The sequence below is a fragment of the Peromyscus californicus genome, unplaced genomic scaffold, assembly GCF_007827085.1.
Source record: "Peromyscus californicus insignis strain IS unplaced genomic scaffold, ASM782708v3 Scaffold_11__1_contigs__length_118956290, whole genome shotgun sequence".
Taxonomy (NCBI): Eukaryota; Metazoa; Chordata; class Mammalia; order Rodentia; family Cricetidae; genus Peromyscus; species Peromyscus californicus.
The window spans coordinates 85,123,982-85,147,432 of record NW_026294402.1 but is presented as its reverse complement, the minus strand read 5'-3'; the positions used below and the strand labels follow the sequence as shown (position 1 = coordinate 85,147,432).

The following is a 23,451-nucleotide window of genomic DNA, read 5'->3' as shown; positions in this document are numbered from 1 at the left end:
TCAGCGATTACAGCCATGCAAAGAAAGCACATGTTATTTTCTTTTAACTGTGTGCATAGTTTATAGAATGATTATGTAATCGATGTCAATTAACAGCACTGATGCTTGCACATCGTTAATGTCACACCCTTTTCTTTGTCATTGCCTTTAACTATAACACTGTGAGATGAACGCCCTTCTTCTCATCTTCTTATACTAATGCATGCTATTAAAAGTGGAAAGAAATGCTATATTTATCTTGATATATGTTAAAAAATAATGAAGAAGATAATTATCAAGCTTGCACTGCAATTTCATGGCACTTCTGTCAGTTTCAAAGTGCTCAATCTGCATTCTTTTAGTTCATAGTGCCTAAAAAAAGAATTAGTGGCTGAAATACAGTCATTTAATTAATTTTTGACTATTATTACTTTCATTGCTATCCTTTTGGTACAGGCTGTGTGTTGGTAAATTTAAAAATTGAAAAAATGGAAAACTATAAAATGAATCCATTCATTTTTTTTAGTTTATCTGACTATTTAACCCCTAAGTATTGAATGTCAGAGGTTCATAAATATCACAAAATGAAAAATATTGAATGTATACTTAATTATATGCTACACGGTCACTTTTCTGAGTGCTGTAACAAATAATCTGACAGAAGCCACTTAAGGAAGAAAATTTTTACTTTGCCTCACAGCTTCAGAGGGTTCAATCCATCATAGTAAGGAAGGCATGGCAGCTGCTGTGGTATAGTCCATGGTAAAGAAGGATGCAGTATGACTTGACCATTTCTTGATCAATCCAGAAGCAGAAAACAATGAGACAAGACCTAGAGCAGGGCTTACCCTTAAAAAGCCTCATCCCAGTGACCCACCTCTGCCAGTTTGCCTTTTCCAGGGAAAATAGTGAACCAGAAATAACATCACATCCCTGGAGGGATTCCTGAAACTAATGTTAGCATCAAGGAGTTAAAAGATTCAGGGTGGTGGTTTCCACCACATCTACTGTTAATTCTCCTATTTAGCCTGCTCAGAAAAAAAAAAAAAAAAAAAAAAGGATATTGTAGAATGACAGTTGTCTATGCAAACTTAATCAAGTAGTGGCTTTAATTGCAGTTCCTGGAGCAGCTATGGTTTCCTTATGTGAGCAAATTAACATATCTTCTGGTACCTAGTTTGCGGCTATTGATCTAACAAATGCTTTTTATCTCAATACCTGTCCATAAGGACCAACAGTAGCCATTTGATTTCATCTGGCAAGGTCATCGTATATGTTTACCATTCTACCTCAAAAGTATATTCATTCTCTAGCCCTGCATCAAAACTTGTTTCAAAGAGGTCCTGATAACCTGTCTTTTCTACAAAATATCACACTGGTCCATTATATTGATGACATTATGCTGACTGGAGCTACTGACAAAGAGGTAGCAACCAGTCTGTGCTCTGGACTTTCTATGCATCAGGGTGTTAAAAAATGGGACTGGGTCTCAAGAAAATGACTGTACAAGCCAACGTATTCAAGTAAGGCAAAAAGTTTTCCTTTTTCAGGAGAGTGCACAGTCATGCCAAGTCAAGCACTCAAGTACACCCATTAGGAGTTTCTCTGAGTTTTTATTACTAATGCAAAGAGGTCCTGTGCTTCACTCTGAGTGGTCAGAGCTTGACTTCATTCTTATGTTGTTGGATAATTCAAAACAGCTCTGCTGATAAGCAAAATGCATCTTTGGAGAACAGGATAAAGCCTTGAGCACATACTTTGATCTTTGAAAAATGCTGACAGTAGGAAGGATTTTTTTCTCCAGATGGTGTCTTTATAAATTTCTTCAAAGATAGAACTTCCTTTACTTCATTTAACCCATTGATGGAAAAGACAATATATTTCACTTGCACTTCACACAAAAGAATGTGAAATGAATCCAACCAAAATTCCAGGGCTTTTGGACTCAGTGAATTTTTTATGAATTTAGTGGTGTAGAGAATTCAAAAATATTTGTACTAAGGTAAAAGTCAAGTTGTTGTACTTGGCCCCTTCAACCACAAAGAAATAAACAATGTTTAGGGGGCCTATTTGAATTTTGGAGACAGCACATTCCTAACTTGGATCAAGTGATTTGGAAAGCTTCTAGCATTGAGTAGGACTTAGAACAGAAGAAAGTTCTTCAACAGATCCAGGCTTCCCTGTAGGCTGCTCTACCACTTGGGCTATATGACCCATCAGATATGACAGTATTTAAGGGGTCAATAACAGATAGAGAAACTATTTGGAGTCTCTGGCAGTTCCCTATAGATGAATCCTAGTGGAGACTCTTGGGGCTTTGGATCAAGGCTCTGCCATCATCTTCAAATAACTATTTCTACTCCTGTTACAACGACCCTGCACCCAAGAATACATCTATGACCTCATGGGTTGTTCCCAATGATCAGTAGGCTGAAGAAAAGAAGATTCATTTACTGAGGGCTCACTTCTTGATGATGCCTACATAGTATGCAGAACCATCAGTAAATAAAGCTCTCTTCTGAGACAACCCTGAAGGTCTATAGTGGGCAGAATTTCATGCAGTAGTTGGAAGGAGAAATTAGTAGTTATGTGATTACATGCCTGTGGTAGTTTGGATGAGAATGCTTTTCATAAGCTCTACATTTGAATACCTGGTCCCCAGTTGTTGGAATGGTTTGGGAAGAATTAGGAGATTTGGCCTTGTTAGGCTCTGAGGTTTTATAAAGCCCATGCCATTCTCTCTCTCTCTCTCTCTCTCTCTCTCTCTCTCTCTCTCTCTCTCTCTCTCTCTCTCTCTCTCTCTCTCTCATATCAAGATGTAAGCTCTTAGCTACTACTCCAGTGCCATGTCTTCTTTCCTACTGGCATACTCTCTCTCAAGATAGTTTTGGACCTCTAACCATCTGGATCCATGAGCTCCAACTTAATAAGATGTCTTGATCATATTGTCTTAGCACAGCAATAGAAAAGTAGCTAAAGCAGAACTCGGTTCTAGGAAGTGGACTATAGACCACATATCAAGAAATGAACCGAGATTCAACATATTTAGGAAAGTTTAAACAACATCCTGCATATTACCTGACCACATATGAATAAAGTTATAAATCAACAATAATAGAAATGACATAAAGTACACAAATGCATGGAAACTATCACACTACTGAATCAAAATTGGATGAAGGCAGAAATCAAGAAGGTAATTTAAAGATTTCTAGAATTAAATGAAAACATAAGACCAAAACCTATGGGACACAACAAAAGCAGTCCTAAAGAGATCATTTGTAACACTATGTGCCCACAGAAAAATACTTGAGAGATCTTAAGTTAATAACTTAACAATGTACCCTTAAAGGCCTTAAAAGAACAATAACAGCAATCAACATCTTTTAAAAAGTAGGCAAAAAGAGATAATTAAAATCAAGTCTCACATTCATGAAATAGAAATGGAAAAAAACATGAATAAATGAAATTAAGAGTTGGCTCTTTGAGAAGATTAACAAACATTTAGCAAAAATAGCCAAAATAAAGATAGAGACTACTCAAATCAATAAAATTAGAGATGAAAGGGAGACAGTACAAAAGATATCAAGGAAGTTCAAAGAATCGTAAAGACTTATTTTGAAAGTCAGTCCACAAAAGTGGAAAACCTGAAAGAAATGGATGAATTTCTAGATATATAAATACATTTATATTTATCTTTTGAAGACAACAAAGAGGCCTTGAGTGGAGGTGTGTGTTGCTAAAGTCTTGCAGCAGGTGGAGACAGGACCTGAAGGAGCAGCCACCATCACCAAAATCCCAAGAATCCAGCAAGGACACCGTAGCTACCAAGGGTCTAATTGAACTGTGTACTACTCACTGGTCAACATCCTGGAATCGGATATTAATAAATAGCATACATGGTTAAAATAAAATATAAAAGTGTGTTGATTGAGGTGAAAGTAAAAGTGTGATAAATTGTTGGACAAATTGGGAAATCATTTTAAATAAACATCACATCATTACACAGGAAAAAAAAAAACACTAAAGTTAAATCAAGATTAAGTAAATAGCTCTTTCTGTCTCTAGTTACCGCAGGGAGAGGAGTTGCTGCAATGTCTGTGTACCTGCAGAGGATGGTTGTTCGGAACTGCTTCAGATTCCTGATCAAGACGAATAAGCAGCCATACATCACATATCCCAATAATCTAAAGGCCTTCAACTCCTTCTACTACAACCGGCTGATTCACCTTAAAACTGTGGGGATGGAGCCTGTGGCCAACCGCAAAGGGGTAATGCTGGTCATGAAACACAGATCCAGTCAGCAAAAACCACCTACTTCTGTGATGATCACGGGCACTCTCAGCAGCATCAGGCACATGATCAGCAAGAGCAAGTACTTTCTTGATCTGTGCATGGTGACCATCCATGAGGCCAGTGTCATCCTGTGAAGTCAGAAGCCTGTGGTTGTGAAGAGGAAATGAACCCACTCCACCAAGAGCTTCCAAGCCCCAAACTCCAGAAGCAGTAAAGAAATAGAGTCCACTGACTTCTTCAACCACCTCAAAAAAAAAAAAAAAAAAAAGACTAAGTAAATAATTTAAAGAGACTCATAACATCCAGTGAGGTAGAAAGTATAAACAGTAATAAAAATATCTACAAAATAAGGCTAGAGAGAAGAATGATTTGTTAAGAGTACTGGTTGCTCTTCCAGAGGACCCAGATCAATTCCCAGCACTCACGTGGTGGCCCACAATTGCCTTTAACTCCAGTTACAGGGAATCCCACACCCTCTTCTGGCCTCCTTGGGTACCAGGCAAGCACATGGTGCATGGACATAGGTGCAGGCAGACACTCGTACACAAAAATATAGTTTTTAAGATCTCCAACTTAAAAAAATAAAATGGCTCAGTGTCAGTTAGGTTTAGTACAGAATTCTATAAGATTGTCAAAGAGCCAACACCAATACATATCAAATTATTCTGAAAAATGGAAAAAGAAACTTTACAAGTTCCCTTTAGAAAGCCAGTATTACACTAATACAAAAACTAGATGGAGTCCTCACAAAAACAACAAAATTATAGACCAATACCTTTGTTGAACACACACGATAAAATCCTCTAAAATACTTTCAGACCAAATTCAAGAATACATCAAAAAGATCATCCACCATGATCAGGTAACATCCATTCCAGAGACTCAGGTTCACTATAATCAATCAATAAATATAACCCACCAAATAAATAGACTAACCAACAGAAACAGTATAATGATCTCATTAAATGCAGAAAAGGCCTTTGACAAAATCCAACATCCAGTCATAATAAAAGTCCTAGAGGAAATAGAGATTCAGGGGCTGTATTTCAACATAAATAAAGCAATATACAGAAAAGTCACAACCAACATCATTCTAAATGGAGACTATCTCAAAACATTTCCACTAAAATCAAGAATAAAATAAAGATATTTACTCTCTCCATTCCTATTCAACACAGGGCATGAGGTCTCAATTAATACAATAAGATATATGAAGGAGATAAAATGAATACAATGGTAAAAGAAGAAGCCAAAACATCTTTATTGGCATGAATTTATACATAAAAGACCTTAAGCACTCCATCAGAAAACTACAACTGATAACCACACTCTACAAAGCAGCAACATCCAAAATAAATATCCCCAAATCAGTAGCCTTCCTATATACAAAGGACAAACATACTATGAAAGAAATCAAGAAAATGTTATGATTTATAATTTCCTCATCAAGAAAACAAACAACCCAATTTCAAAACACTATTTGTTGCCCTCTAGAATTTGTCAGTAAGATCCTAGTGCTAAAGGCACCACTTGTGTAAGTCTTAGAACATGGAGAAATCAAGCTGGTAGTGACCTATAAGCTTCAGTCCTGTGGCTAGCCTTCTTAATGTTGGAAGGTGCTATGCATGATACCAAAGGAGAAAAGTAGCCATCACTCTTACTCAGTTGTGACCTCTATGAAGGATAATAATGAATGGCCTGGCAATACATGTCCACTGGTAAAATAGTAGTATGTATGTTGTGATAGAAACCAACCACTTTATGATTAGATTTAAGGTCCACTCCACAAGCTGAAACATACCTTAGCACTGATACCTGATCAACAACTTGTGGCTAGACAAGTCATAGACCCTAGGAGAGGGCATACTGCTATCATTATGCCAAATAGACATAATATTAAGCTGACTCCTAACCATTTATTGGAATATCCATAGATTAATGCATTTTTCAACTAAAAGCTTGTTTGTAGTAGATGATAATCAACACAACTAGCAAGGTGCAGAAAGTAAGACTATAAATGGACATTTCCTGTCCCTACTGCCAAGTTCCAAATAACCAGCTCAGAGGTTGAATATAAATTATAAATGATCAGTAGATAGCTCAGGCTTGTTACTAGATAACTCTTACATTTCAATTAACCCATTTCTATTAATCTATGTATTGTCACATGGCTCATGCCTTTACCTGTCCTCTAGCATGTCTTGCTTCCTCGGTAGCTGGCTAGTGTCTCCTCCTGACTCTGCCCTCCTTCCCATCATTCTCAGTTTGGCTTTCCCACCTAACTTCCTGCCCAGCTATTGGCCTGTCAGCTTTTTATTAACCAATGAGAGTAATACATATTCATGATGTAGAAAAGGATTGTTCCACAGCATTTCCTCCTTATTATCTAATTAAAAAGGAAGGTTTCAACCTTAATATAGTAAAACTATATGCAACAAAAATAGTTAAAGTAAGAATTATAGTAACAATATCTAATCCATTTGCATTTGGCAAAATCAAATAATTATCTATCTTATCTTAGTGAGTCTAAAGTTTTGTATCTAATTTACTTTCTATTATAACTAAGGAAAACTATAATTATAACTATTTAGACTTCAACTCCATCAAAGGCCCTAGAAGGGTAAAATATTACCTAATGACAGGGACATCAGGCTGCCTAGATAGTCACCCAAAGTCCCTCTGTAATGTTGGGGCTTCCAACTCTGGCCTACAGGCCTAGCATATCTGACAGACTTTCCTGTGAAGCAGGGATTTTTGAAGGTGTGTCCTGCCTTGTCTTAGCAAAGTTCAGCAGTCACCTTTCTTGCAGCCTGCTTGTCCAGTTTAGATAGTAACTGTCAGCAACTGAGGCAAGAGCAGTTTCTTTGCCCACATGGCTAGCTTTTGTCATAAAGAAAACAAACTCCATATGGAGTTTCTTCAATGCCCATTATCCTCTTTGAAGTATTTGGTGCTACCAGAAGCAGAAATGTCTCACTATCGAGAAAAGTCTAAGTTCTTAAAACATTTTAAATGCCATATTCTGTAGGTCTTTCAAGTGTTTGAAGATTGCCTATCTATCTGAAAATTTAATCTCCATATGACCTTGAAAACCTAACTAACATGACTATAAGTTTGTTTATTGATGACTGCTAATCTGTATTTCTTAATTATATATTATGTTTTTAAATGAGCTGCATAAACATAATACCCTAAACAAGATTAGAAATATATATACAGTTCTCCCTCTCTGTTCTTGATCCAGCTGGGATCTCCCGCTCCCCCAAGCTCTCTTTCCCTCGACCCTCGCCCTTCATTACCCCCACTCATGTCCAGGCTGTTCATGTAGATCTCTTCCATTTCTCCATCATTGGGTGATCCCCGTGTCTTTCTTGGGGTCCTATTTTCCAGGTAGCCTCCCTGGTGATGTGAGTAGCAGTCCAGTCATCCTTGTTCCACATCTAGTATCCTCCTATGCATGAGTACATACCATGTTTGTCTTTCTGAGTCTGGGTTACCTCACTCAGGATGATTTTTTCTAGATCCATCCATTTGCCTGAAAACCTCATGATGTCATTGTTTTTCTCTGCTGAGTAGTATTCCACTGTGTATATGCACCACATTTTGTTTATCCATTCTTCAGTTGAAGGGCATCTAGGTTGAATAGGAGACCATGGTAAACGAAGACCACATGAGAATAAGAAGAAGCAAAGTGCTACAGAGGCCCACAGAAATTCACAAAGATACCCCCACAACAGACTGCTAGCAATGGTCGAGATACAGCCCGAACTGACCTACTCTGGTGATGGGATTGCCAAACACCCTAATTGTCGTACTAGAAACCCCATCCAACTACTGAGGGATCTGGATGCAGAGATCCATGGCTAGGCCCCGGGTGGAGCTCTGGGAGTCCATTTAGCAAGAAAGAGAAGGGTTTATATGAGCGAGAATTGTTGAGACCAAGGTTGGATAAAGCACAAGGACAAATAGCCAAATGAATGGAAACACATGAACCAATGGCTGAGGGGTCACCAACTGGATCAGGCCCTCTGAATGGGTGAGACAGTTGATTGGCTTGATCTGTTTGGGAGGCATCCAGGCAGTGGGACCAGGTCCTGTGCTCATTGCATGAGTTGGCTGTTTGAAACCTGGGGCCTATGCAGTGTCATTTGGCTTGGCCTGGGAGGAGGGGACTGGACCTGCCTGGACTGAGTCTACCAGGTTGATCTCAGTCCTCGGGGGAGGCTTTGCCCTGGAGGAGATGGGAATGGAGGGTGGGCTGGGGGGAAGGTGAGGGGGGAGGGAGGGGGGAGAACAAGGGAATTCGTGGCTGATATGTAAAACTGAATTGTATTGCAAAATAAAAAAAAGAAAAGAAATATATATACAGTATAACAAAATTAACTTTAAATTTGTATCAATTAACCAAAATCCATACCAATGTAAAATATGTATGATTAATAGTTGTTTTTTAGATTAAAGTAGATTCCATAATCTACCCTTTTAGTCTATCATTTCTATGTCCCCCCCTTTTTCTTTTCAGAACAAGATTTCTGAATCCAATTTCCTTTGTTTAGCTTTTTTTCTGACCATTAATCCATAACAACTTATAACCAACCCACCTAAACAATAAAAAACATTAATAGTTTATTTTTGGGAATGTGAGTATAGTTCTCTAGACTACTTCCTGTTCATTGGGGGTGCTGGTAATCTTTGAGAGACCCTGGGAAAATTTAGGAAAATTGTTAAGTCTTGGCTGTAGTATTCTGTGAGGCTAGATCATCTCAGTCAGCAACCTAGAAGCAGTTCTGGATGCTAGATCACCTGGGTTATTCATTTTTGTTGGTGTCTGGTCTCCTTCCTCTGAAAACACACCAACTTTTAAAGGTAACATACATATCTATATTAATACAAGTATATACTGTGTATTGTACACAAGTCAGCCAAAGAAAATTTTTTTCGTTTTATGTTTGAACAGGTAAAATATACATCATGTGTCCTGTAGTCTTTTAAGGTTATTTATTAACATTTGTAGTCAGATTTTTCAGAGGGTCTTTCTTGATCAAACCCGATTTTTTTTAACCCAGAATGAATCCATAGCCTCTCATTTCCTATGGAAATAAAAGCAGAACCTCCTTCCCACAGTAACATAGCTTTTAATTTAAATTTTGAAGTCAAGAATTTTTAATATATATATATATATATATGTTGGTTTAATCTAGCAGCTTTCATAATTAAATGTCTCTTAGCAGTTATCATTTGTTCATTAGCAGTCAAAAAATTAAAGACAACACAATAACATACAGTATACAGACTCCCTGTGTATTTTTCATCTTTCCATGGCTTATTATATTTTTATTACTCTATTCCTTTTTAAGGACTTTATTTCAAAACTATATCTTTTAATCTAAGACTGTATATATATATATGTATATATATTTATATATATATATATATATATATATATATATACATACATATATATATTTCTCTCCCAAGCCTAAACATATTTTTTAAACACACTGTGACCCATTTAGAGGCTTTTTTTTTTTCCGGTCTGAATCTGTCCTTACTGTGCATCTGTAACCTTTTCTCTCTGTATGAGCAGAAAAACTGCTGTGTAACTTAGATCATGGAGTGCTGATGCTGGCTCCTCCCCCTCAGTTCCCAAAGAATCTAGTTTCATGATGGCAGAGGTACATTTACTACCAGCTCTAGGGGCCATGTTTACCACCCCAACTCTAGGAAGTTTCTAGGTCCTTACTACCAATGAGTAGCATGCCACTGGCTGCTCATAAACAACATATAAGTGTTTGGTAGTAGGGCCTCTTAAAAGAGCCACCCATTTTTGCTGTTAGCACTGAGCCAGGAAGCAGTCTCTTAAAGGAGCTGTGCCAGCAAACAGAGCTCACCCAAGAAAAGGCAGCTACCAGGAGCCATGCTTGACTCCATTCTTGTGTGTCTAGAATCCATTTTTTTAATATAATTTTATTTTATTATTTTTTCTTTTTTTCTTTTCATTTTTCTTTATTAAGAAATTTTCTACCCACTCCACATACTGCACACAGATCCCCCCTCCTCCCTCCTCCCTCCTCCCACCCCCCAGCCCTCTTTCCCAAGCCACCCCACATCCCCACATCCCCCAAGAGAGGAGAGATACTGTAGGTGAGGGACGTCAAGATCATGATGGGAGGACGTGCAGAGATGACTGGCCACACTAATAGAATCCATTTTTAAGATGTCAGGTTTTATGTGGAAATTTCAGCCACATGTTGGAATACCATATGTAAACGGGCATTTCCAGTCCAAACCATCTCATCCCAAATAAACAACTCAGAGGCTGAATATAAATTATAAATGCTCAGTAGATAGCTCAGGCTTATTACTAGCTAAATCTTGCATTTCAATTAACCCATTTCAATTAATCTATGTATTGTCACATGGCTCATGCCTTTGCCTGTCCTCTAGCATGTCTTGCTTCCTCAGTAACTGGCTGGCATCTCTTCTTGACTCTGCCCTTCTTCCCATCATTCTCAGTTTGGCTCTCCTGCCTAAGTTCCTGTCAGCTTTTTATTAACCAATGAGAGTAATACATATTCATAGTGGAGAAAAGGATGATTTCACAGCATAAGACTGTGGTGTGCTCAGTTCTAAATAAACATATACCACATACCCTCCTCCCAAAGCTTAGAGATCTTTGAGAAAGAGGGATTAGAAAGAATTTCAGAGATGGTGGATGACTAGAAGGAAACTGTCACCTGTCCATACCTGGACAGCTACGCATGTGAACTCCCAGAAATTGTGACAGAGTGCACAAGATCTGTTCATGCACAAGTCAAGCCAACATAGTATAAACACTCAAGGAACCATTCTCCCTCTTTAAAAGCAAAAGGAAATCCTGTCATTTGTGATGATCTAGTTTAACCTGGAGTATGTTATATTATATGAAATGGCACCAGTACAGAAAGACAAATTACTGGATGACCCCACTTATGGGTGCTGTATAAAGAAGTCCACAAAAATAGGAAGTTGTGATATATTTTCAGAAAATATTTCTTCCCTTGAAAGAGACTGAACTTTAGCTAAACCTTGCATTGGATTTTATGATATACCTGGAGATCAATTAAGGCTATGTATTTAACCTGATATCCTACTGTGTGCTCAGCTTGTTTAAGTTTAAGTTACCTTTAAGAAAGCAATGTAACCAACCTTACTTTGCCTTAGATTTCTCATGTAATCAGCTTTTACAACCTCAGCAAAATGCATAGCTCTAATCTCAAACTATGCTCCTGACCAAGAATTGTGTGTGTGTGTGTGTGTGTGTGTGTGTGTGTGTGTGTGTGTGTGTGTGTGTGTTGGCACTCCTTTGCTGAAAGCATCCATCAGGTTAAAAGCAACCTTAAACAAAACAGTATCCACTATAATTGTGGGAAACAATGTGTGAATATACATTGGTAACATCTGTTTGCAATTTTGAGTGCTATTCTGGATCAGTTAGGGCCAGTAAAATAATTCTTTCCTTGTAAAGCTCCATTAAAGATCTCCAAAAAAGTATCTCTCATTCCTTTCAGATACCATGTTCCCTACGCTGTTCAATAAATACAGAGCAATGTCCTTTGATAGGGACAGTCACTGACACAGGCATAACACAAAGGCCAGTCCAACACACACAACAGACTACAGACAGGCTAGTAACCAAAGACTACAACCAGTTGGAAGATCAGGGAGGGAAGTGGAAAACTCAAATTTGGGCTTGCTCTTGGTCAAAACACACCAATAAGATGCTTGGCAGTATCTGAACCATCTTCCCTGAGGTTTCTACAGTTGACTTCAGCCCAACAGCTTCTGAACTGAGAGGACTTTGTTGATCCTGCCAAGATCAAAGGATTTTTTTCTTCTTCCATTAGTTGTTCTACACTAGGGACAGGAAGAATCTAGTCCATTTTGTATTTGCACACTAGGAAGCAAATCTCTGTCTCTCAAACTAAAAGGGAATTAATTAAGTTCTACCATAAAAAGGAGGTTTGGAGAGTTGGATACTTTGCAGGGTGAAAACACTCAAACTTCTACAATGAATCATTATATACTAAACAAACACATATTGTCTGTCTATAGTACCCTCATCAATAAAAATGCTATTAGATTTCTAGGCTCCATGCAACCCAAAAGTTGATATAGATAGATAGATAGATAGATAGATAGATAGATAGATAGATAGATATAGATATTGAATAAATATCTATATTACATATAATATAGATTTAATAACTATCTATATTACATATATATGTAATAAATTGTAAATGTAAGGGTGAAAGTTAACCTGTAAGCACCACTTGCCCAAGGACAACGGACTTCCTGGAATGCTGGGGGCTGTTCATATAAAATAACATGTGTTTTTTTGTTTATTTTTTTAGTCACATGTTTTCACTTCAGTAAACAAGGTTGGTTATTCCAAATGCACAGGATGTGCTTTATCACATGAAGGTGTGGGGTATGTAGGTAGGAAGTACATCAGGATGTTCACTTGTCCCCATTGGACAAACGTGGGACAAAAGTGGGGAGCCTTGTAGGTTTTGTCTTTATGAGCACCTGACTGACCTAATTCAGCTGCATTTGCTGGGAATACCACGGATGGATCTGACCAGTGTACATCTTCCTGGCCAGTAGTTAAGAAAGTCTGCTTTAACTGGACAATTGTGAATTTGGTCTTTCTCCTTGCAATTTTCAGGTTTAAAACAAATATCTGCATATCCAATATAAAATATATTGCAGAGGGCTAGAGAGATTGTTCTGTGGTTAAGAGCACTAGCTGCTCTTCCAGAGGACTTCAGTTTTATTCCCAAGACTCACTTAGCAGTTTACAACCACCTGTAACTTCAGTTCCAAAGGAGTCAACACTCTTTTTTGACCTCCATGGGAACTAGGCCTGTATGTGGTATAGATATAAATGCAGGTGAAACACACATAAAATAAAGAGATTTTTTTTAAATATTTTTATATATTGCAGGATTTTGTCAAAGTATTTTCATTAATCCAGTGTTATGATTCAAGTCCACTGTTTTCATTTCAGGAACATAGAAGATAATTCAAAATATTTCAACGTATACAGAACTTACATTATAAAGCTGTAAAGCATTTTCTTAGCTTCTAATATAAGATCAGTTGCTGTGTGCAGTAAGACTGCACACTATAACTTTCTTTACTGGGGGACATACCCACTAGAGGAGCCCACCCTTATGACAATATTTACACATGACTATGCAATGGAAACCTTTATGAAGAGTGTATTTACAAACACCTTTCTTTAGTTTTTTATTGTTTTAGTTGTATCCAAATGTGGGTATGTGCCTGTGAGTGCAGGTGCTCTAAGAAGCCAGAGGCATCAGACCCCCTAGAGCTGGAGGTACAGCAAGTTTTAAACCACCCACGCAATGGGAACAGGCATCAGATCCTTTAGGAGAGCAGTAGGTGTGCTCCTAACTGCTGAGCCAGCTCTCTGCCTTTTCCTTTCATTCAAACTTTCTCCATTTCCTTTTTCATGTAGTTCATGATTTGGGGATGTGATATTATCGTGAGTTAGATGTCTCAGATTTCAACCGGAAGCCACTTATTGCCTATTCTCCTGTATTCAGGATGGAGGGGGAACGTGGCAGTCACTTCTCAATTTATCTTACCTTTTTAACAGAACAAATTAGCATGGCTTACTGAGATGTGCTCATGGTTGTTTTGTCTTAATTAGTTAAAATATGAACAGAACTAATTACTTGATTCACAAGGAAAAATCATTAAATTAAAATCACATTTGACTGGTGTTAGCATATTAGGGCATATATTTTTATTTAAGTGCGGAGACTGTCTGAATCTTAACTAACCCACAAAATACGTTCACAGAGAAACTAATTAACACTACAGCCATGAGCACAATTCCCTGGTGACTTGATTTCTCAATGAAACTAAAGATACTTTTTGACCTACCATAATGTTCCTTCTGCCAAGGTTAAGGGAAAGATATCACCATAATTGGGGCACGAGTCTGTATTAGCCTGATTTAGGTTAGAGAACCAAAGAGCTGCACAAGGAAGAAACTCGTAATAATTAGGGTGTAAAGTATAAAAGCAAAGGGCTTAAACACAGCATAAATTAATTATTTAGTGCTACTCAATCCATTTAGACTTATAAATTACAAAAGGTCACAGGACAAAGCCTGCATTCTCTTCCAGCTGAACAGTGTAAGATTTCTGAAAGCTAAGACCTTACAGAGCACAAATAAGCTTGCTTAAGAGTTCATGTAATATACACAGGGAAGTGTTAGATAGGAAAGGAAATGTGTGGTGGCAAAACACACTTTGTTAAGTAGTCCTAAGAATTGTTAATGGCTAGATTGTACATCACACCAACACTTTTTGTTTCCCATCTTTGTAAATTAATAACAATACATTTAGGCCACTTTGGATGACTTTATTCCATTGATGATGAAATTAGTGTTATTCTTACTTGATGATATAGGTTTCAGTAAATTGATGATTTCATGATTTGTATGTATAAATCTTAGTAGAGAAAAACACAAACAAAGAAAGAACAAAACAAGAAAGCATAATAATTTTGGAGACTTCAGTAAGTTGAATACTGCCTATTCCCAAGATGTTTGTTTACATCTTTATACATTGCTTTATTTAACAAAGGAACTTTATGTGCTGTGTTAAGAAATGAAGAAGTTGTCCCAAATTTACAAGTGGATCTAGTGTGATGTCAAGAACCCTTAGAAGAGACAATTAGTCAAAGCTAGATACAAAAATCCCAGGAAAGCGGAAGCAGGAGGTGAAAGAGTGATGTGGTACTAGGAAAGGGAGCCAAAGAAAATGAGCTACACCACAAGTGTGGAAGTCAAGAGACTGGTCATAACCTAAGACCTTGAGAAGAAAGACAGTTCTGAGTGAAACATAACTTAGGGCATCTCATCTATAAAATTATATAATAATACACTTGTGCTATTTTAAACTACTATGTAGGTAAGTGGTGTTTTTTTATAGCAATAAGAAACTAATAAGGAAAAAATGGGAAGCTAAGGTAATATCATTAATTTCAAAATACTAGACTCTATTACTATATAATGAAAAATACTATCCCCCTAAATGGAGTGACCAATGCTATGGGCATGGACAATGGAACTAGAATATTTGATGTGTACTCAGGAACCAGTTCAGAGTAATTAGAAAAATATACAACCTAAACAAAATGCATTTTTCTATAATTGACATTAGTTTAATTAAAACCAATAAAACCATATAAAGGGCCTTGAGCAGTATCTAAATAATTTAATCACTCTGGAGGATGAAATATGTCTGTTTTCCTGCCTTTTGGACACCTTGAGTTTTATGTAGGAGATACATGCAAAACTATGAAGACTAGGAAGTGACATAGAATTTGTGTTTTAAAAGTACAAGGGGAAATATAGAATAGTGTTATAAAGAGATAAAGAGGAAAGCATACTTGGGGGATTAAATTAGGAGAACTACCAGAGGTCAGGGTAAAGGAAGGAACATGGGGAGGGAAACTAAAGGCCTTTAAAAAAGTCATGTGGAAACTTATTACTGTAGAAGCTTCCTAAAACATATACAAACATTAAAGGTATTTCAATGGAGTCACTATATAATGGGGGAGACAATGCCCCAACTAGGCATCTTATGCCACCAAGTAAAACCCCCAGTGCCAGAAATTAATTACATTTTGTTGAGTCATTGGCCATATGGGTGTATCCCACAGCCTCCACCAAACATCACAGGCTACTGCCAATGCTATTGGTTACTCTCAATAATCTGATAGTAAGACCTTATGGCTGAACATACAATTTACTTATATCATCAAACATAGAGAAATGGAGCAGGTTTCCAATTGAAACTTCACTCTGTACTAACTAGCAATCATGATACTGGGAGGTACATTACATACTATTGGAGGAAAAAGCAAGCATTGATATCACCCTGTTCTTGGGTGTTTTTTTCAATGATTTTAGTTTACTTTTTGCATTTCAGTTTGGAAATTATACTAACTTATTTATTACTATTTTATGTTTTATCTTTAAATCCACTATTATTTCCTTGACCGTGTTAAGTCTACTGAAGCTCCAGTAGAGTAAGTGCTTCATTTCTGTTTTTTTTCTTTTCTAGAATTCTATTGATTCTCTTTCAGTATATCCATCTTTCTGCTTACATTACTATTTTTTGCTCTTTTTTGTATTCTATTAAAAAATTTGAAAACTTAATGAACATTAAGTTTCATATGTGATAGCTCTACCATCTATGTTAATATTCAGTCTTGTTCTGATGACTGATTTGTCTCCTCAAACTTATTTTAGTTGCACTAGTTTCCAGTGCCTTATCTGTGTGTATGTGTGTGTGTGTGTGCACGCATGTGTGTGTGTGTGTGTGTCCATCCTTTAAAGCAATATATTCTATATCTGATAAGATAACAAGAATTGCCAAAAATAGGCCCTCAATATAAGAATTAGCTAAGATAGCTAGAAATTGAACTTTTTACATTTTCTATTGGAACACGACCTACACATTTTTAATTACTTTAGTGACTTCATTCTTACCTCCCCACTTTACCCTGAGTAAGTACTCCTTAATAAGAATGTATGTTATAGATCTTTCAACTGAAATTGCCTTTTCTGTACTAAAATCCTAATGACATAATGGTAATGATTAATATGAGGAGTAGAAATAGATGTTTGTAGCAGTTTGAATGAGCACTATCCTCCATAGACTTGAGTATATGCATACTTGGTCCCATTGCTGGAGAAGGAATACCACTGGGAGAGCCTTTGAGAGTTTATGCCTCACCCTACTTCCAGTTCATGCTCTCTGCTTCCTGTGTAGATGGAGAAATGATCTCTCATCTTCCTGCTCTGGCAGCATGGTATTATGCCTCCCCATCCAGAATGGTGAGCCAAAATAAACTCTTCATACTTCACTCTGGTCACCATATTTTATCACAACACCTAAAAAGTAACTAACATTCGACCCCTTCACAAGATTTCACAAACATCTCTGCCATTATTATACCCACTTCTGTCACTGTTAGTTTTTCGGCTGCGTTGTGTTCTTACCCTGCAAGGATATGCCACGAAACATGACAGAATCCGCTAACAAGAGTTTTATTAAAGGTAAAGGGACAGAGAGCGAACAGACCTATGGGAAACACGTGTGTGGAGAAGAAGAAAGAACCGGGAACATGGCGCCAGATTTTAAAGGCTGGGCATGGACAGATCAGCGTCACTACTACATGCAAGTGCATAGATCACATGGCCACGCTGTGCACGTACGTGGCCAATGGGACGTCACGGATCTTGGTCATGCGAGATGCCCTGACCCGGAAATGGCTATCCTGACCTGAACCTGGCTAGGCAGAAGTGTCCACCAGCATAGGCGAACACGCCTGACCATGGGGGCTTGTTGTAAACCTTTCAGTCATTCTACATCCTATCCTCTTCTCTGGTTATGGAGTTCTAAATCTATTCTCTCAAAGACTGAACCTTTTTCCTTATTGTTTTCTCCCCTTAAATGAGACAAAAATCTAGACATGATAGAGTGAGATAAATTCAGCTCCTACTTGAAGAGTCCGACAAGTCTTTTCCTCATGGATAATAGACTTTTGTATGCATATTTCACAATGACTGATGTTGATGACTAATGTTTTCTTTCTATCATGTCCCTAAGGAGATTTTTCTCAGACTCTCACATTATGGAAAATATAAGGTTCCTAGAGTTAAAATTCAGAAAACTTTAAAGGTTCCTCCAAAACTATGATCATGAAACATTACCACTCTCACATTAACATTCAGCCTTCTATGTTTTCCATAATTACAATATATTTATTTATATGGGTTCATGATATTTCCTTCTCCTACTCCTTCTCCTTCTTATTCCAGTAAGTGGACTCCAGGTGGCTTCCTGAGTGAATCTGTTTCTCCAGAATTTGGATAATAGTGTGCCATTCAATATTGGTTGTCCTTTTATCAAGTCATTTATCAGAATTTCCCCAGGGGCCTGCCCTGAGAAAATCTTTCCAAGGGTCCTAGGGAAGATGCTACATCCAGTGTGGGGTTATCTGAGGGAAAGGAATCTATATACACTGTGTTCTTTTGTCCATTAACTTTATTTCTCTAAGACAAAAGTCTAGCTACACAGCTTCAGTTCCATCCTGACACTCAGTTTCTCTTTCTCTTTTCTTTTTCTGTCCCCTCATAACCCTAGTAATAATTAAGTTCTTATGTTTTCAATCTCATCCTCATCCCCTGTTCCTTTGTCCTCCATCTTTCCTCCCTCTTCTCCTTTCCTGACCTGATTCATTTACAATCTACAGAATACTTTTCCTTGCTCCTCACTCCTCGGCCTGAGCTACACTCTGCAAAAGATCTGCTGTGTTCCTTTCTCTCCAGCCACATGACTCTGCTCCAGTCTTTACTGCACCTGGTTATGCAAAAAACCCTATTGTCATGAGGCAATTGCTTTGTAATGCTACTAGGCCTGAAGGAAAGGGATGGTCTGAGCTTCATTTGCACAAGAAACAAAACTATGCATCTACAGTCTGCCTGTCTCCTAGGCTCTGTAGGGGTGGTACCTAGTAGATCAGCAGAAGTTCTGAGAAGCTTATTCTGTTTGCCATGTGGCCTAGTAGTATATGAGCGCACAAGAATCTCACAGCAGAAGACAGCTGATATATATTAAAAGCTGAATAACACCAAATATTCCTTGATAAATGGTTTCCCTCTAGAAAAAATCCTTGATCTTTCTAAGTATAGCTTTAATATATGCAAGTGAAGCTCTGTAATATATTCTTGCAGCTTGCTGCAATCATTGATCTTCATTTCATTCAACTTTCTCTTGTGATGAAGATTGGGGCATGACTCCTGTTATAGTTTCTATTGCTGTGACTAAGCATCATGGCCAAGGCAACTTATAGATGAGTTTAATTGAGCTTACTTTTTTTTCAGAGGGATAGAATCCATGAGGGCAGAGTAAAGACATAGCAGTAGAAACATCTTGATCTACAAGGATGAGGCAGAGATAGGGAGGCACACTGTGAATGATATGCGTTTTTTTTTAAACTTTCTTTTTATTTATTCTTTGTGCCTTTCACAACATGCATCTCAATCCTGTTCATTTCCCATCCCTTTGTATCTGCCCTCTCCCCTTGCAACCTTGCCACCAAAATAAAATAAAATAAAATTTAAGAGAAAAAAAAAGAAAGAAAAAAAAGGGAAAAATCTCATCATGGAAACTGTAGTGTGACATAGTGAGTGAGTCATTTAGTAAACCCTTTTATCCATATATCTTTATGTGTGAGTGAGTGTCCATTGCAAAGAGTCATTGGTCTGACTCATTGCAATGACTCTGTGCAAGAACTTTTTAGTGGTGGGAGAGCTGGTCAGCAAGCCTGCTCTCCCCTGTCTTTACCACCACTGTAAGCTCTCCAGCATTGCCCTTGCTAGTTCACCCCTTGCAGCAATGAGCAAAGGACAGGGGACAGTTCTGCTTTTACATCCTCAGGATCAGCTCTCTCACACCTATACTTTCAGGGCCAGCTCTACTGTGTTGCCTAGGTGAGTTGTAGGAGCTACTCTCCTAAGTGCTACAGCTAGTGAAGGGCAGAAACAGCTTTCCCACTCTTATGACCCTAGGGTCAGGGCAGGGCAGCTCTTCCACCTGCCACAGGTGACAAGGGACAGGGACAGGTATGGGAGGGGGGGATGGCATCTCTCCCTTGCCCACACCACCATATGGCAAATGAGGAGTGGGATCAGATCTCCCATGCTCATGTTCTGAGGTTGGTTCACCTGCACCCCTGTCAATAGGGTCAGCTCTACTGTGCTGCCCAGGCAAGGTACAAGGTCCACTTTTCAGAGTGCTGCACCTGGAAGGTAGAGAATCAACTCCCTCACCCACCAAGTGCGAGTGCTGTAGGATGTCAGCGGCTGCTGGATATTTGGAAATTGTTGGCAAACAGAAATTTCCACCTACATATGAGTCTTTTAAAACCTGAAGTTCCCCCCAGTGACACATCCTCCAATAAGGACACACCTCCTAATCCTTCCCAAACAATTCCACCCACTGAGGACCAAGTATTCAAAATATGAGCTTATGAGGGACATTCTCATTCAAACCATCACAATTCCAAGGTTAATTTTTTTTAGCATGTTGGGACTGAAGCAAGAACTTTCTAATTTTCATTAATTTGACATTTTTAATGTTGTTGGGACTATCGCTAAAAAAATGGGATATTTTGGCAAATACTTTAAATATAATGAAGACACGATCCAGCTCCCGATCTGGTGAGGAATATCCAGAAAAGAAGCAATAGAATATGCAAATACCATGAAGAACAGAGGCCAGCATAGCCAGAGCAGAGTGAGTAAGGGAGTCACTAGATAGTGAACGACAAAGGGAAGAGGAATACCAGTTCCTTAGAGGTATATGATCTCTTAGGAATATCTAGAATGTCGACATCAAGTGTCATATCCCTGAAACATATCTTTTCATTCTCATGACCCTTGCCAAGTCATGGGGACAATGAAAGAGGCCAAGAGCACTTTTGGTTAGGAGCCCTCAGGAGAGCCATTTACTCCTCTAGTGCATACAGGTGCATGGCAATCTAGTGTAATCTAAAAAAGAACCTTCTTCCTGCATGTACACATCAGCTATTCCTTAGAATGCTGGTGATACAACACAGCAGGGTAAGCTATTGATGCCACTGATATCTCGTTCAACCTTTAGAAACTCTTTGCTATATAGTCAAATGTGGCAAAGAAGCACTCTGAAAAAATATTTTCTCTCGGTCTAGCTGGCTACCATGAATCCTTTGCAATGCTATGGAGTTGAGCATTACCAAACAACAGTTTGTGATGCTTCCTGTTCAACCTTACAGACCCATCTGCTTCAACTAGCCATCACCGGATATTCAACACCATTAGCTTATCTGCCCTTTTAGCTTTCCTGTGGGCAAGTTTCAATAAACATTTTGCTTCGCAGGCCTTTTACATGTGTTTTCTTTTGTCTCTTGGCAACCTACATGGGCTAGGATAATTTAAGAGGTAATTGTGAGGCTTTAAGGAATTTGGCTTTTAATCTATAAGGGATGATGAAATATTCTATTTTCAGCCACATTGCACCCTGATTTCTGTTTATTAAAAGCTTAATTCTGGTTCCTGTAGAATCTAGATGAGATTAAAAATAAGGACAGAGTGAGAATATCAGCTAAGACAAAATTGTATTAATCCTTGAGTTGGGCTATGGTGACTTAGTGAAGTATAGAAGTTGTGGACATAGGGAGAAATGGCCAGATTTCAAGCATGTAAGACTTAAAAGATTTACTGAACTTATTACTGATTGGGATGTGACAGAAAACATGGAGAAAAGCAGAACTTTATACAAGTTGTTTTTCTCAGCAATGGAAAAAAATAGTTTTTCTCAAATGACATAATGTTCTTTCTGAACTATGAAGCTGGTTAAATCTCACCTAAGGTTCACATCATTTACTATTGTTCTACTGAGTACATTTATGCTTCTTTACTCTGGCATGCAAGCACATACCTACCCATCATGATTCCACATTGGCGATTGTCTATGTCTCTGAGCCCAGTCTTGCACATCCTTAAAGTTTTTCTGTGATTCATACTGAAATCTTTGGTTCTACTGACCTATTGCCTTGGCATACTTAGATGACTATTTGGCTTTTGTTTCTTGATTTTGTTTTGTTTTGCCTTTAGAATTTCTGTTTCTTTAGATGTCTAATTCCTGCTGATACTCAAAAGTTTAGTAAGTCACTGATTCCTTTTTGGAAAAAAAAAACCCAGTCCATTCCTTTGTGCCCACTCTTAACTCCACTCTGGAAGTCCTGGCCAAGGCACATAAAAAAAGAAAAAAGGAAAAGAAAAAGAAGTCAAGGACATACAGTTTAGAGAGAAAATACAACTGTCCCTGCTGATAGACAGCATGAAAGTCTGTGGAAATCCCAACTTTTCTCCAAACAGTCTTGAGTGTTCATAAGAGAGCTTAGCAGGACAGAAGAATCCTGGGCAAAAACACAAAATCCAGTCCTGTAGACACACAGGACCTCTAGCCAGGATGGAGCAATGATGGCCCAGCAGTTAAGGATTCATGCTGCTCTTGAAGCAAGAGGATCTCTAGGAGTTCAAGGTAGCTGTCATCTTGACATTTATTTTTAAAGATTAATTATAGTCCCTTCTGACTTCTCGAATGATGTGGTCTTTGGAGAAAAGTTTTACTTTATTGATTTATCCTTAGTGAACATTATTAAGTAGGACCATCAGTAACAAATCTTCCATTTTCCAAGTTTTGGAACCATTCTAATTTTTAGTGAGTTTATGGCAGACTTTGTTGGTCTTTTTATACAGTTCTTCATTGTTTCATAGGATTATTTGGTTCCAAGAAAAACATTAATATATTCCATTGCAAAAGAAAATCTCTGGTTGTTCATAGCACCTACATGGTGGCTGAAAAATCATATGTAACTCCAGTTATAAGGATCTGATGCCTCTCTGGCCTCACTAGCATCACACATATGTGGTATACATACATACACACAAAGGCAAAACACTCATACACACAAAATAAAAACAAATCTTTTTTCAAAGGTCATATATGATTCCCAGTTGACACAAGAAATGAATCCATTGTGAGCTTGTTAGCCCAGCAAGCATCAAAACCTGTTTTCTGTATGTGGTATTATACTGTTGGCATCTGCTATTCAGTTTAATACAGCATTGTGTATTTATTTTGTCAACTAAGTTCACATTCTGCGTGTCTGTATGCCTTGAGGCTATGGGTGTACCTTGTAACATACAAATTTAGCTCATTTTCTTGTACACTCATCAGTTTACAATAACCCCTTCTTTCCTACATTTTAAAAATATTTCTTCTTCTATTTGCTTATTTTTAAATAAACAAAGCACATGAAGTAATCAATTTCATTACAGAAAGAAATTTCAAATGTACATTTTTTTTTCCAAGTTGGGGAACCAATGAGTTTATTGGGCTTACAGAGCATGGATGGGGTGTTGCTTACAGGAGTGTGGGTGACCCCAAAGCAGCCACACCATGAAAACATCTCATGCTAGCACGGATGATGATGCCCCCCATATCTCCAAAGATGAAATCCTCTCCCGCTTCAGTT

The 23,451-nt window shown here is 37.9% G+C and overlaps 1 protein-coding gene across 1 annotated transcript; it reads left to right on the top strand.

Moving 5' to 3' along the window:
• Positions 1-4,073: 4,073 nt before the first annotated feature.
• Positions 4,074-4,409, top strand: LOC128104637 (60S ribosomal protein L28-like). Its single transcript, XM_052729569.1, has one exon. The coding sequence runs from the start codon at positions 4,074-4,076 to the stop codon at positions 4,407-4,409; it is 336 nt and encodes a 111-aa protein (XP_052585529.1).
• Positions 4,410-23,451: the final 19,042 nt, after the last annotated feature.

Excerpts from the sequence above, each read along its gene's own strand:
- LOC128104637 (XM_052729569.1), top strand. The coding sequence starts at position 4,074 with ATGTCTGTGTACCTGCAGAGGATGGTTGTTCGGAACTGCTTCAGATTC.